The sequence below is a fragment of the Myotis yumanensis genome, unplaced genomic scaffold, assembly GCF_028538775.1.
Source record: "Myotis yumanensis isolate MYYU_CA2020_CCGP unplaced genomic scaffold, mMyoYum1.0.hap1 SCAF_15, whole genome shotgun sequence".
In the NCBI taxonomy this organism is placed as follows: Eukaryota; Metazoa; Chordata; class Mammalia; order Chiroptera; family Vespertilionidae; genus Myotis; species Myotis yumanensis.
In genome coordinates, this window is record NW_027223766.1 from 5,668,861 (window position 1) to 5,683,490 (window position 14,630).

Consider the following 14,630-nt stretch of genomic DNA (forward strand, 5'->3'; position numbering starts at 1 on the left):
GGACTTCCGGTCCGGGACCTTCCCTTTGCCCCCGGAAGAACCTAGCGGTCCCTCTGGCAGCCAGCGAGCGGGGTTCCCTGCGCTGAGGTGAGACCGGCGCCCCTGCGACCCCGGAGCTGGGGGCCGGGAGGGGCGGGCGAGTTGGGTGTGGCCGGTCCGCCCGGAGCTGGGCGAGGGCTGGGGCGGCCAGGCAGGCGCACGCGTGGCGGAGCTGCACGGAGGGCCGTCCGGGCGCGGGCCTGTTCCCTGCTCCGGTGGCCGTTTCTCCCTGCGGGCCACACCCCTCCGCGACCTCAGGCTCCCTGCGTCCGCCTGGCAGCCCGGGGGGGCCTGGCTCCCCCGCCTCCCGCCCGACTCGGACTCCTTTCCGCTGCGCCCCACGGGGAGCCCTGGGCACCCTCAGCTCCTCCCGTCCTCCTGGACCCCGCCCAGCCTGTCCCTCGGTGCCCCCGGCTTCTCCTCCCCCAGCAAGTGCCTCCTGCACCTCAGCCCCCCCCCCCCCCCCCGCAGGTGTCAGCCAACCTAAATCTGGAGCTGATCGGCCCCCCCCCCCCGCCCTCCCCCCCCCCCCCCCCCCCGCCCTGCAGGAGGACTGGTGGGTGCTCACAGCAGTCCTCCAGGCCTGCACCAGCTCCTGCTCTCCCGCCTCCGCCCTCCCTGTCCCTGGATGCAGCTGTCCCTTCCCGGTGCGCTGCTGCACTGTGCTAGTTACTAGTAATGCCTGTTCACTTGTCACGTCCTCAGGGAAACGCCATCCGAGACGGGGAGCTGGTCAGAGCCCCCTGTTCCCTGCTTCCCATGGCGCCTCACCTTGTCTCATCCATGACGGTGCATGTAGCCCGATGGTTTTGGTCCCTATCTGAGTCCCCCTAGGGAGCCCGTGGGAACCGCCACGCAGGGCACAGCATACCGTCTTCAGCAAGTAGTTGGGGGTGGTAAACAAACCATGACTTCTGGGGGTCCTTTCTGGGGGAGGCCCCCAGGGAGAAATGGCGGATTTGGGGGGCGGGAGGACTGACTGCATGGTCAGTGCCATTGCACGGGGAGAGGGTGGCTGGAGCTGAGCCTGCCTGCCGCTCAGCCTCGAGGACAGGAAGGGGGTAAATAGGAAGGAAGAAAGAGTTTGCAAACAGCTCCTGGAGCCCCTCAGCAGTTACTGTAAAATGGTAAACTTTTAAACTGCTTATCCCGGGAAGAGAGAGCAGCTGGCGGAAGCAGCTGGGGTCTGCCTGCCCTTCCCTCCCCTGAGCACTGTGTGGGGTTCCCCACGCCCTCAGGGGGAAGCTCTGGCGGTTGTTTCCGCTGTGAAGGTGACACAGTTCCGGTTGCTCTGCCAGCGATGCATTTCTGAGTCTGAGCTTGAAGGCCTCCCTGCCCAGGGCACAGACTGCACAGCTCACCCTGCCTGGGCGGGCGGCTCTAGTCCTCTCTGCAGCGTCAGTGGACAGCTGGGCAGCAAATATGTTGTGTGTTTTTCCTCTGAAACTCAGGGAGAGAAGTTTCCTTTTTGCTTTATTATTATTTTTAGTCCTGGAATATTCGCTCCGGATCTGCCCAGGGCCGCCTCCTGGTATAAGAGATACACCTCTGTCCAAGTTGGGATGCCATTCCTCCTGCCCTCCTGGCTGGGATCACTAGTGAGGCTCATCTGCCATCTGCTTGGAGGGTGTCATTTCTTTACTTGGCTTGTGAAGAGAGATCGTCCTGCGTGCTCTTGGCGTGTGGCGCTCCCTCAGCGACTCCCTGCGCTAGCAGAGACCAGACCGGTCTCTGAGCTGAACTGCGCCGACTCCTCCCAAACAAAGCAACACTGGCGGGTGAGGGGTGGTGGGAGCTCCTGGTCTGTGGGCCTTGATGCCTTCAGCTCAGAGTGATCCACGTGCAGGGTGCATATTTAGGGGAGACTTGTTCTGAACCCCTATCTTTGAAAATGTCCCTGTGTCCTTTCTCCTCCATTTTCCAAGCCAGGGTTGTTTTAATGTGACAAGATATGGGCACTTTGGGAGACACTTTTGTAGAGTATTTTTTGTTATGAAGAATGTTTCTGCAATAGAAGTGGAGTCATTTAGGTAAAAATGATTTATTTTGTTTTGTTTTTACTGGATCTACCCGTGAGTCTTGGAAAAAAATGGAACTCTAGATTCAGGAGGGGAGAGAATCCTGAATGAAAGGACGTTGCTAATTGAGATGCACTTTTGAACTATCTGTTCTGTGGTTCAGACTCAGACTCAGAGATTCAGCACGGCTCTGTCCTGATATGCATTAGACCTGTTCGAAGATGGCTGACCCCTGGGAGGAGTGCATGGACTATGCGGTGACCCTGGCAAGGCGAGCTGGAGAGGTACGGCTGCCGTCGCGTCCCGATGCCGTCATTCACCAATGCCGCCATGTCCCCGATGCCGCACTCACCAATGCTGCCATGTCCCCGATGCCGTCACTCACCAGTGCCACCATGTCCCCGATGCCGTCACTCACCAATGCCGCCATGTCCCCGATGCCATCACTCACCAATGCCGCCATGTCCCCGATGCCGCATTCACCAATGCCGCCATGTCCCCGATGCCGCACTCACCAATGCCGCCATGTCCCCGATGCCATCACTCACCAATGCCGCCATGTCCCCGATGCCGCCATGTCCCTGATGCCATCACTCACCAATGCCGCCATGTCCCCGATGCCGTGGGTTAAGCACCTGCGTTGCTTTTCATTTCACTAAACACTGTACATGGAAAGAATACTCTAATTTTGTGTCATTAACTTTTGGGGATGACAGTTGTGGATCTAAAATGGGATGTAAGATGCTATGATTTTGTATCTAGAAGGACATAACCACTAAAGGTTTATTTTGTAAACCTTGTGATAAGAAAATTTTAAGAATATCATTTAAGACAGACTGAATGTCATACACCATTTCTCTGTTTCATTTTTAGCTCGATTTAAATTTACTTACACTTTTCTATTTGTGTACCAAACAAATTTCCAGGTGGTTCGTGAAGCTTTGAAAAATGAAATGAATGTGATGATTAAAAGTTCTCCAGCTGACTTGGTAACTGCGACTGATCAGAAGGTTGAAAAGATGCTTCTCTCTTTCATAAAGGAAAAGTACCCGTCACACAGGTGCGTCTCACTGCCACTCCAAGTGATAGAAACGGACCTGCTTAGAGTCAGTACCTGAGGCAGCAGTGCCGACTAGACCGAAGTTGACAGTAGTTCCCTAAACCTGGAAGGGAATGCCTCCGGAGGGTGGCGGGCGGGCAGCCCTGGGAGGGAGGTTGGGCAGGAGCCAGGGAGGAAGAGGGACCTGGACCCCCAACAGGAGCCACGGCTGCTGAGGCACTGGTTGCCTCGCTCTTGACTCTGATTTCCCAGTCACTTACGATTATAGGTCCTGGGCAGGGCCACCAGCCAGGAGGGATAAGGGGGGTGTTTGGGTGCAGGGATGCTGATGTGAGAAAGGTCTGCCACAGGCATGATTTAGGTCAGTTTTGTTCTCTGTCGCAGACTCTTCTGTGTGGTAGCTTTGGGGACCTGAAAGCAACCACCGGAGTGAGGGCTCTCACAGGCACAGCCAGAGCAGGAACTGTCACCACTTTACGTCTTCGTGCTGTCGTTCTCTGCCTCTTCCCGGTCGTGTGTGTTAAAGCCTGTACACTTCCTCTCAAAACGTGCTGTGCAGCTAACAGAAGATCATGAAGTGATGGTTAGGAGAGCTCATTGCTGGATAAAGGGAAAAGATAAAAATGAAAGTAGGGAAGAACGACAGCAGTGAGCTCGGGCTCCACTTCCGGAATCCATTCCGGATCCATTCACTTGGGTGGTTGCGGGTGACTCCCCTGCCTCCCGAGGTCTGCGGGCAGCTCCCGTCGGTTCCTCGCCACGTGGCCCCCCTCAGAGCAGCTGAGCACGGGTGGCCTGCTTCCCTGGGCATGGCAGGGACGGGGAGTAGAGTGGGTAAGACGAACCACAGTGCGTGCACATGGGCACTTCTGCTTCATTCTGTTGCTTAGAAATGAGTCACTAAGTCCAAGTTCACACTCGAGGCTCGAGCGTTAAGCCTGCCTCTGGAAGAGAGGAGGATGAGAGACCTGAGGGCGTCTTTTTAAAACCACTACGTGCCCTAGTAAGTCCTCACCTGTACCAGCGCCCTGTGCACGCCTGCGCCTTCGCTCACCCGGCCCCGAGTTGCAGGTTCCAGTACCGCTTGTCGGGTGACCTGGGAAGTGAAGTTTGCCCGCTCCGTCCCTCGGGAGGAAGGAGGCCCAGGATGGAAGAGTGCTATGTAGGCTTGTATGTTTGCTGTGACGGTAGCTAAAGGAATGTTAAACCTGGAACTTGTGGAAATTGGTGTAAAGAATCATTCTTGCTTTTAGTTTCATCGGTGAGGAATCCGTGGCCGCCGGGGAGAAAAGTGTCCTCACCGACAACCCCACGTGGATCATCGACCCCATTGACGGAACAACTAACTTTGTGCATAGGTACGAGTGGGTGTTTGCACTGAGGGGACCTTTCAAGTGCTCCGTTCACGAACATTCATACTTTAGAGAATTGTGTAATTTGTAAGCTGTGTTAGGAGGCTTTTCATTACGTATAGCAGCAGTGATGAAATATTGCTGGTGGGACTTGTGCGACCCAGTGGCCTGCTCACTTCTTTTCCCACCGAGAGAGCAAGTGCAGTATAAGCCAGCACCGTGCTGCTCTGAGATCAGCTAGGGAGCTCTGCAGCCCCACTGCAGTGCTGTCGGTGCCACCTTCAGTCCGGGCGAGGAAGATTAGAAAGAGCGTGGGTTTTAGGGTCAGCACTCTTGGGCTTGAGCAGGTGCTTAATATAGGCTTTTCGACCTGGGCAAGTTCCTTTACCTTTCTAAGCCTCAGATGCTGTTTTCTTCTTATCTGCAAAATGAACATATTATTGGTGCCTACCTCATGGAACTGTGGGCACTTGATGAGTGGTACACAGATGTAAGGATGCTGTACAGGGCCCGGGACACAGGCCTGGCACACAGGGTCGGCACACAGGGCAGCAATAAAGGCCTCACACACAGGGCCTGGCACACAGGGCGTGCATGGGAGAGAGCCTGTTGCTGGTGAGCGAATATGAGCAGCCTCGCTGGGTGGGATCAGGGAGTTGCCCTGTGGCTGTGCCTACCTGTAGGGACACAGAATTGTTTATATTGTAAACCAAGACCTAGACCCTATAGGTGATGGATAGGGATGTGGAAGGATGCCTCTGGAATGTCGTAACCGAGAGAAGATTATAATGCAGTATGTATAGAATGGTCTCATTTTTGTTAAAATAAAAGCTATTATATATTTCTAAAAATTTTTATTTTTAACTAGAGGCCTGATGCACAAAATTTGTACAAGGGGCTCGGCCCTCCCAGCCCTAGCTTCATCCGGAAGGTCATCCGGTCTAATTGGCGTATTATGCTTTTATTATTATAGCTATATTGAACCCATTTTGTCTTTTCTTTATCTTGGTTCTCTTCTGAGTCAGAAATTACCACCCCTGTCTTCAGACTGCCATGCAGCCATAGCAACCATGTGGCTACCAGTCACCTTGCAGGTGTGAGGCTCCGGGTGGGGTTCGAGGGAGACAAGTAACAGTGTATTCTGTGCAGGTCACACCTGTGTTTACAGGTCCAGGCTGGGGGAGAAGTGACCACAGAAAAGAGACTTTTTAGCCATGGTCAATGTAAAGTCTCTTAAAATTTTTTTTGTTTTTATTTTTTGAAAAAATATCGTACATCATTACTATGTTTGTGGTATTCGACATTCAAAAGATGAAATGGCGTGCAGAGCAAAGCGGCCTTCCCATTTCTGTCCCCAGTTTCTCAGGCCTGTCTCTGGAGGTGCCTCCTCTCAGAGCTGCTCGCTGCCGCAGGAGTCCCCTGTGCGTCTGCATCTGTGTCCCCGAGCCCCAGCCCATGTACATGAAAGGTTGCATACTGTACACACCACTGTGGGGCAGCAGAATGAGACTTTATGTGAAAAATGTTATAAGCAGCGATATTGTGAAAAAACGTATTTATTGAAAATAAGTCCTATCTTGGTAATTTTGTGTGTGTGTGTGTGTTTTTTTTAAGATTTCCTTTTGTGGCTGTTTCCATCGGCTTTGTTGTCAATAAAGAGGTACGCCGTTTAATTATGGCTGGTAACATGCCTTGCTGTCCTTTCTGAGACAGAGTAACTGTCTCCATAGTACGTACAGGTTTGTCTCTGTTCACTTTATACAGCTGCATTGTTGTGAAGTAAGCTACAGGAGGGTTAACATTATCATGGTACTTTTTCCAGCGAAGAACACTTAATGTTTTTAGAGCAGCAGGAGTTTTAAGGAAGAAATACACACACTGATTTAGTCACCACTGCATATGTGAGAGAATCAGGCGGTTACAGGGAGAGTGGGATTCCAGCTAGCACGCTTCCGTGGGTGTTGGTGAAAGGCCAGGGCCCGGGTGGACGAGCAGAGTGTCGAACCCAAAGCCGCTGTGTGCAAGTCCAGCAGAGCAGAGTGTAGCTCGGGCATTGCCACGCTGCGTGGCTGCTTATTGATAAACAGTGAGTGATGTTCCTCTCATCTGTGGACCTGTCTTCACGGGGCTTGTGATGTATTGATCAGCATGGACACAAGAGAGTTAGAGTCGCTGGAAATGAAAACACAAGTTAGTGCACATGAAATTAGCCACAGGGCTCTCAGCCGTGGGAACGTGCGAAGGAGCCGAGCGAGCGAGCTCACCCTGCACGGTGTGTGGTCCCGCCCTCGACTCCCAGTCAGCGCCAGTTAGATGTGGGACAGATGGGATCCTGTGGTGGATGCTGAAAACCTACCTCGAGAGTGTGAGAGAGTCCAGGCATTTGCCAGGAGGGGTCTGAGGAGATTCCTAACAGAAGGGTCTTAAATTTGATGGAGTGGTTTGGGCCTTGGAAAATGAAGAAAAGGAATGCGTTTCCATCAGAAACAACAGCTTGGAGAAGAGCCTGGTGTGGGGGAGCCGCGAGGGGCTGTGTGAAGCCCTGGGCGTGGCTGGGAAGGCCCAGGGAGAAGCTGGTTGTGGAGGTCTGTGCGGCTGTGGCCTGTCTGCACCACAGCATTGAGGTTTGGTTTGGGGGTGGGGGTGGGGGGTCAGGAGTGGTTTCTAAGTGCAGAGTTACAGGTGTTTGCAGCCATGTCGGGATTCTGAACTATGACGGTGCAGTGAGAATAGCTGAGGAAATGCCAAAACCAGGAAGTGTTCTCAGGACAGAATCTGAAGGAGGAGCCCTGGCCAGTGTTCTCAGTGGTTAGAGCGTCGGCCCCAGCACCGCAGGGTCTGGGGTTTCATTCCTGGCCCAGGGCACGTACCAGTTGGGGCATGTATGGAAGACAGCCAATCAGCGTGTCTGTCACATTGACGCCTCTCCTCCCTTTCTCCCCCTCCTTCCCTTCCTCCCTTCCACTCTATAAAGAAAAAAAAATCTCAGGATTAAAAACATATTTTGAAGGAGAATGGGGAAGGATGGAGGTGTGATCAGGTGGTGAGTGTGGCCTCTTTGGCTGCGGTTCCTAGGAGAGGGTCTTACCTATGATGGTGGAGTTGATGGAGCCAGTGCCAGTGGTAGTTGATTTGTGGGCTGTAGGACAGGGGAGAGCTAAAAGGGACGGAGAATGGAAAACGCTGATGTACACAACTTCCAAAGGTTGAGCGAGAAGAAGGTCCTAAGAGAAGTGACACGCCCACGGGTTAGTGAGTGAGGTGGGGGATAGTCCTGGGGAAGCGGGCAGCCTCCGGATTCCCTGGCTCCGCCTCGGAGAAGGCAGGCGGCCCGTGGATTTCATAACCGTCTCTCTGCGGGGGTTTCGGAAGAATGCGTGGTCAGGGCAGAGGCCAAACTAGTGTGTGACGGGAAGGGGAGAGGCGGAGTATAGACTGCTCTTTGGCAGGGAAGGGGGAAGATGAACATTTTAAAGGTTTTGTAGGGAGGGAGAGCTAGGTGAAGAGGAAGCAGAATCGATATTCCAGAGGAGGGAGCAGCAGGGAGCAGTAGGAGGGAGAGCAGCCACACAGGAGGAAGGATTGGCCCTGGAAGATAGGCAGGTTCTGTCCTCTGGGCGAGAGGGAGGGGGGCCACGGGGGCGCTGTGAGGATTCTAGATGCTGGGACCACTTCCCTCCGATGAAGCTAGACAGTGATGGCGAACCTATGACACGCGTGTCAGAGGTGACACACGAACTCATTTTTTTGGTTGATTTTTCTTTGTTAAATGGCATTTAAATATATAAAATAAATATAAAAAATATAAGTCTTTGTTTCACTCTGGTTGCAAATATCAAAAAATTTCTATATGTGACACGGCACCAGAGTTAAGTTAGGGTTTTCCAAAATGCTGACACGCCGAGCTCAGAAGGTTCGCCATCACTGAGCTAGAACTCGGCCTTCTCAGTGTCCCCCGTGTGGCCATTTGCAAACATCTGTCCGTGTGCCGGACTTCCCTGTTGTTGAGGTGAGCGTCACCAACACCCAGGTTTCCGCCTGCAGATGGAGTTTGGAGTTGTGTACAGCTGCGTGGAGGACAAGATGTACACGGGCAGGAGGGGCAGGGGCGCCTTCTGTAACGGCCAGAAGCTGCAGGTCTCCGGGCAGGAAGGTAGGCTCACCGTGGGGGCGGCGCTAGCATCCGCTCCTCTTCTGTGGTTTTGAGTGTTAACTGACTCATAAATGGTGTGTATTTTCTCTGCTGTTTGCTCGCACTGGAGTTTGAATGTGGTGGTGGAAGCAGGGAAGCTGGTGGAATTGAGCAGACCACACTTCGGGACAGCGCTGCGGGGCTAGGGATGGAATTTATGGCGCTTTACTGCAGCCACTGCCTCCAGGATTCTTTGTAGACTCGCTCTGAGCTGATAGCGTTGGTACCATTTATTAGGCAGTAAATTAGGGAAAGTGTGTTAAATTTAGGAATCACTAAAACTGACGCATGCACATTTAGTAAGAGCTGGATGATTGACAGTTAAGCTTTCTCTCTGCATGACAGCCGAGAGGGTTTGAGGACCTTTTCCCCATAAGCCATGCCAAGCTTTTTTTCAGTTTGCACATCAGATTTTCTTAAAAATATATTTTATTCATTTTTTTTTTTTATAGAGAAGAAGGGAGAGGGATAGAGAGTTAGAAACATTGATGAGAGAGAAATATAGATCAGCTGCCTCCTGCACACTCCCTACTGGGGATGTGCCCGCAACCAAGGTACATGCCCTTGACCGGAATCAAACCTGGGACCCTTCAGTCCGCAGGCCGACGCTCTATCCACTGAGCCAAATCGCTTAGGGCCGTGGTCGGGAAACTGTGGCTTGCGAACCACATGCGGCTCTTTGGCCCCTTGAGTGTGGCTCTTCCTAAGCCTTAGGAGTACCCTAATTAAGTTAATAACAATGTACCTACCTATATAGCTTAAGTTTAAATAATTTGGCTCTCAAAAGAAATTTCAATCGTCGTACTGTTGATATTTGGCTCTGTTGACTAATGAGTTTGCCGACCACTGGCTTAGGGCATACACATCAGATTTTTAAGTGCACCAAGAACTTAAAGATACTTGCAAAACCATCTAAATTCAGAATCCTCCCACACTGTTATAAGTTTTCTCCTTAAACACTTAATTTGAGAGCATTTATTTCATTATCTTTTTATTGAACTCTAAGACCCGATTGTCCAGACGTTACTGCGTGAGAAATGTGCATCTCAGAATTGAAGGAGTGGTCGCTTTCCTACCAGCAACTCTCCCCCTCTCTGTAATTATTCTGTTCTACACAGTGTTTAATTAGACCATGTGATTAAATATTTAAGGTATTTGCTTATTTCCCACTGAAGCTATTATGTAAGCAGGTAAGTTGGTTATATTCTGCATTTTGGGGGGGGGGACGGTCGAAAAAGCTAGACTCTTATAAAATGACCACTGAGGGATAACAAATGTATCTGTATTTTAATATTTAAAGTCTTAGAAGTAAACAGATTTGATACAACTAGGAAGAGGGCTAAGAATGTCCTGTTTTGCTCTGAATCACAAGTGTTAATTTTTTTATCAGAATTCTTATCATTAAATGAGTGATTTTTTTTTTTTTTCAAATTTCTAAACGAGTGATTTTTGAAGTCATTTCCCTTTAGATGTCACCAAGGCACTCCTGGTGACAGAGCTGGGCTCCTCCCGGACGCCGGAGACCGTGCGGACCGTCCTCGCCAACATGGAGAAGCTGCTCTGCCTCCCCATCCACGGGTAGGTAGGCTGTGCCCGTGGCCACGGGCATTCGGCGATTTCCTCGTAGCTGTGAAATGTTCATACTGGACATGGGATCAGTACCATAATTCTAATTTTCTAATTTAACTTGAAAAACTTTTATTTGAAAATAATTTAAAACTTAACAAAATTTGCAGAAATAAAATAATGCAAAAAGACAACAATATATCCTTCGCCCAGTTCACCTATCAATATGTTACCCCGTGTGTTTTACTCTTTTACACACACCTTTTCCCCCTGAACAGTCTTAAGGTAAATTACTTACAGCATAGGTCTTTATCCCTACATACTTCAGCTTGTTACTTCCTAAGAGCAGAGATATTCTCTCCCGTAGCCACAGTGCGTTGCTGACTTTATAAACGTTCTTGTTCTCTAATCTGCCGTCCACGCTTGCTGTGGTCCGGGGATCTAATGACATCCATCCTTTGCAGTGTCCCGTCCTCCGTGGGGGATCCAGGCGCCGGCCGGGCGTGGCCTTGGGCTGTCCTGCCTCTTCAGCCACCTCTGCTTTGCATGTTGTTTTTGAGGAATTTGGTGCCAGCCTGATTTTCTTGGCATTTAAACTATTTCTTGATTTACATGGAGCCATTGAGATTCTGTTTTCCTTCTCACTTTTGAGGTCTGGTTGTTTTACAAGGATCTGTTTTGGAATTTCACACCTGGGGGAGTTTTCTCCTTCAGCGTGGATTTGTGTCTTCTTTTTCAAGCTTTCTTGAGTTATAGTTTTAAATATTAGCTCAGGTCTGTTTTTATTTTCTTCTTCAGACACCAATAGGTGAGATCCGTGTCCTCCGTTTCAGCCACTTTCTCTCTGACCCTTGTACTCGTGTTTTTTCCTGCTTTTCCTTGGGGCCTTGATTCGGTTTTCACTCGCAGCGCTTGGTTAGGGGCTCCCTGAATTGCAGTCTTCCCTCGATGTCATGTGTCTTGTTTACCCACCACTTCTCTGGGCTCAGTCATCTCATTTTATTTCCTCCTGGGCTTTGTTCCCCCTTTTCTGTGTGTAGGTTTTGTATTTCTGATTTAACATCTATGTTTACAACTACTTCTTTGAGATGTTTCATTGAGATTGGACTGATGTCAATTTCAGTTTTCTCCCATTTTATTGTTGGTTTTTGCGGGAGAGACTTTATCAGCCACAAAAGTTCCAACACACTTATTAGCAGCTGAGCAGGGAGCAGAGTCAAATCTTTGTGATACAAATGTGGTTATACTCTCACCCATGCATGTAGTGGAATTTAGTATTTTCTTCAGCCTATTCCCCTGAAGATGTCATGGCTGTAATGTTTATCTTATTAAATTACTTTGTGGGAGTGGTCATTTCTATGGTGCACCATGGTAATTAGGTTTTTATAGATTTTTATTTAATTTAAAATTAGGTATGTGTCCTCTAGACGGGTTCAGGTGGTCTCAGTCGACACTGAAAATGAACTGACGCCAAGGAGGACCTCATTTGAAAGAACTCCTTTTCCAGTCTCCTTTCTAAATGCTGTCTGCTAGGATCCGAGGAGTCGGGACGGCGGCTGTCAACATGTGCCTGGTGGCCAGCGGAGCTGCGGATGCGTATTACGAGATGGGCATCCACTGCTGGGACATGGCAGGAGCGGGCGTCATTGTCACCGAGGCCGGCGGGGTGCTGATGGACGTGACAGGTAGCGGATGCGGCGGGAAAGCATCTTCCTGCCCCATCGGTTGGACTTTGGTCTTCCAGTGTGTGCTGTGTTGCTACTTGAGCTCTTAAAGACAAAACAAGCCATGTAACGGTCTGCGAATTCCAGATAGACATTGCGGCAGAGGCGAGGATAAGAGGCTAAGGGTAGTGTGGGGTTGCTCACGCTGCGTGGCTAAGCCTCTTCAGACGTGAGGAGCAGGAGCTCTGGAGAGGCCGGGGAAAGTCTGGCAGGTCCACGGGCCTGAGGGTTGTGCCAGCAGAGCTTTGGATGGCGAGCGAGTGGCAGCTGATGATGGACCTCCGCCTCCGTCACTTTCTGCCTCGGGCTGGAACGGTTCACTGCTTCAAACTGTGGTGACATTTTTAAAAGTCGGGCGAACCTGGGTTAAAATTCTCCAGTGTCTGAGAAGGGCAACGGAGAAGTCAGGAAGTGGGAGGGGATTCCCTGCCCACGGACGCCTAGGCGTTACAGAGGCAGTCAGAGTATAACAGTGACTCGGAGAATAGAAAAAGGTGACAGGTTCAGACTGGTATGACTGAAGACCCCCCCAAACTCGTATTAAAATAAGATGCCTAGAAACTCATTTGTGTATTGCCAAAGCTTAACCAGTATGGTTATGTGACAGAGTAGCTTTTTGAAAAGATGACTGGAAGTATTAAAATGTTAAGATTGGCGTAGTGCCTGTCACCAGACGAGTTCTGTAGGAATGGTTTTGGTACGAGACGTAACTGTCTTCCTTGTTTGATTGATTTCAGGGGGACCATTCGATTTGATGTCGCGGAGAATCATTGCTGCGGGCAGTAAAACCTTAGCGGAGAGAATAGCCAGAGAAATCCAGGTCGTGCCCTTTCAAAGAGACGATGAAGACTGAGCCTCACCGCCTCGCACTCGGCCACGGTGGTTGCTCGCCCAGATTTGCTGACAGTGATGGTGTCACAAAATTTAGGACATCATTTCAGTCCTGTAATCTGATTGGCTTAAATTGTCTTGATGTCCAGATTTAAAAATTGCCACTTGTTCCATATTTTACTAGGACTCGGTAGGCACGAATAGTTGAAATGTTGTTTCATTGTTTTAAAATTCTGTGTGTAAGAATGTACCTTTCGGCAGCTGATGAGATGGTCTCTTGTCCACCAAAGTAGTGAGCATTCAGTTTCCGAGTCTGTATGAGCCTCTGAAATTTTGACTTGCCACTGATGTACCTAAACATTCTTAATTACAAAGTCAACCTTTTGGAAAAGAATTTATATTGAAAATAATTTTAGGTTGAAAAGCCGCATTTCACTGAGTTTGTAAGAAGTGTGATGAGTACTGCCTGGGCCGGGCTCCGGTCTTTGCAGAGAGCCTTGCTTTGTGCATCGGTGCGCAGCTGGCACCTGACACAGCCCCTGTCAGGTGCTCAGCAGTCCGAAGTAAAGCATTGCAACCACGAGGCTTCTGGAGGGAGCAGGTCCTGGTTATAGCAGATACATAAGTGAAGAGCTCAGCGTTCTGTGTTATCACTTCAGGTTTTGAAGTGAGAATTATCTAGCCACCCTTTACATTTCACATTACCATTCCTATTAGCATTTCATTCCACACGTTCCCATGGCCACCCCGCCAGGTGTGGGCATTTCTGCAGCGAATGTATCGCCGGGACCTGCCCTCCATGGGCCGTGGCTCCCTGTGCTCACAGAGAGCCGGGTGAGCGGCTGAGACTGGGCGGGGCAGATAGATGGAGTTGATAATGTTGAACTGCTTGGTCCTTCTTAGACTCCTTGTTTCATTTCGTTTCAACCGGTTTCTATTCAGCCTTTAAATATTCCTTAAGGTCTTTGGTTTATGAAACTCAAAAAGAAAATTGCTTCAGTTTATAGATGCTTTTAAAGATTTATTTATTGTTTATTGGCATGTGAACAGACTATTAAGTTTAGTTATAGGCTTATGCGAGCCTGGTGTTTGAAGGAACGGAAGTGTTCAGGGCAGGGCTATTTTATTGTGCGCGTCTCACATTAAACTGTGTGGTACTAGACTTGAGTGTTATTGTGCATTTGTGCTGTTGTCCACGTGCAGTAAAACATCTCATACTGTATTCTTGCAAATAAATATATTTTAATTAAGACAATCATGAATAACATTTTAAATAAAACGTGTAATTGAAATTTTTATTAAGGTTTATAGTTTAAGCTACCTTTTTGTTTATTTCTTTTAATAACTCATAATACATTTTAAAAATAAGAAATAGCCTTAATATTTAGCATTTGTCGAGCACTGTAGCAGGCACGTGTAGCACTTGACACCGTGATCCTATTTAATCCCACAATAGTCAGGAGAGCTGTTGTCCTCATTTTACGAGGCACGTGGGTGGTATTGATGAGCCCGCTTTCCCTGCTCAAGGTAAGGAGCGGTGAAACTCAGTAGAGAGCGAGACAGCTGGAGCCCACAGTCTGACCCTGCCCAGCGGTCCTCAGCTGGCTGCCAGGAGAGCCGCCCGGGGCTTTTGAACAGGCATTGCTTGGTCCCACCTGAGGGAATCGGGTTTACTTGGTCTGCGCTGTGGCCTGACCGGCTGCCCTTTGGTAAGGGGCCCGGGGACTCTGCGGGTGGCCAGGAGTGAGCACCGGGTGCTACACTCTCCTGCTTTCTCAGGAATGGCCGCCTCAGCGACTCGCCCTCGCCACCTCCACCGCCTCGGAGGGCTTCATGGTGAGATTGGGC

At 50.0% G+C, this 14,630-nt stretch overlaps 1 protein-coding gene across 1 annotated transcript; it reads left to right on the forward strand.

Moving 5' to 3' along the window:
* IMPA1 (inositol monophosphatase 1) lies at positions 1 to 14,088 on the forward strand. The gene is made up of 9 exons (XM_070391956.1): positions 1 to 87; positions 2,221 to 2,341; positions 2,984 to 3,117; positions 4,371 to 4,475; positions 6,084 to 6,129; positions 8,514 to 8,622; positions 10,131 to 10,239; positions 11,761 to 11,912; positions 12,689 to 14,088. The coding sequence occupies exons 2-9, from the start codon at positions 2,279 to 2,281 to the stop codon at positions 12,802 to 12,804; spliced, it is 834 nt and encodes a 277-aa protein (XP_070248057.1). The 5' UTR covers positions 1 to 87; positions 2,221 to 2,278; the 3' UTR covers positions 12,805 to 14,088.
* Positions 14,089 to 14,630: the final 542 nt, after the last annotated feature.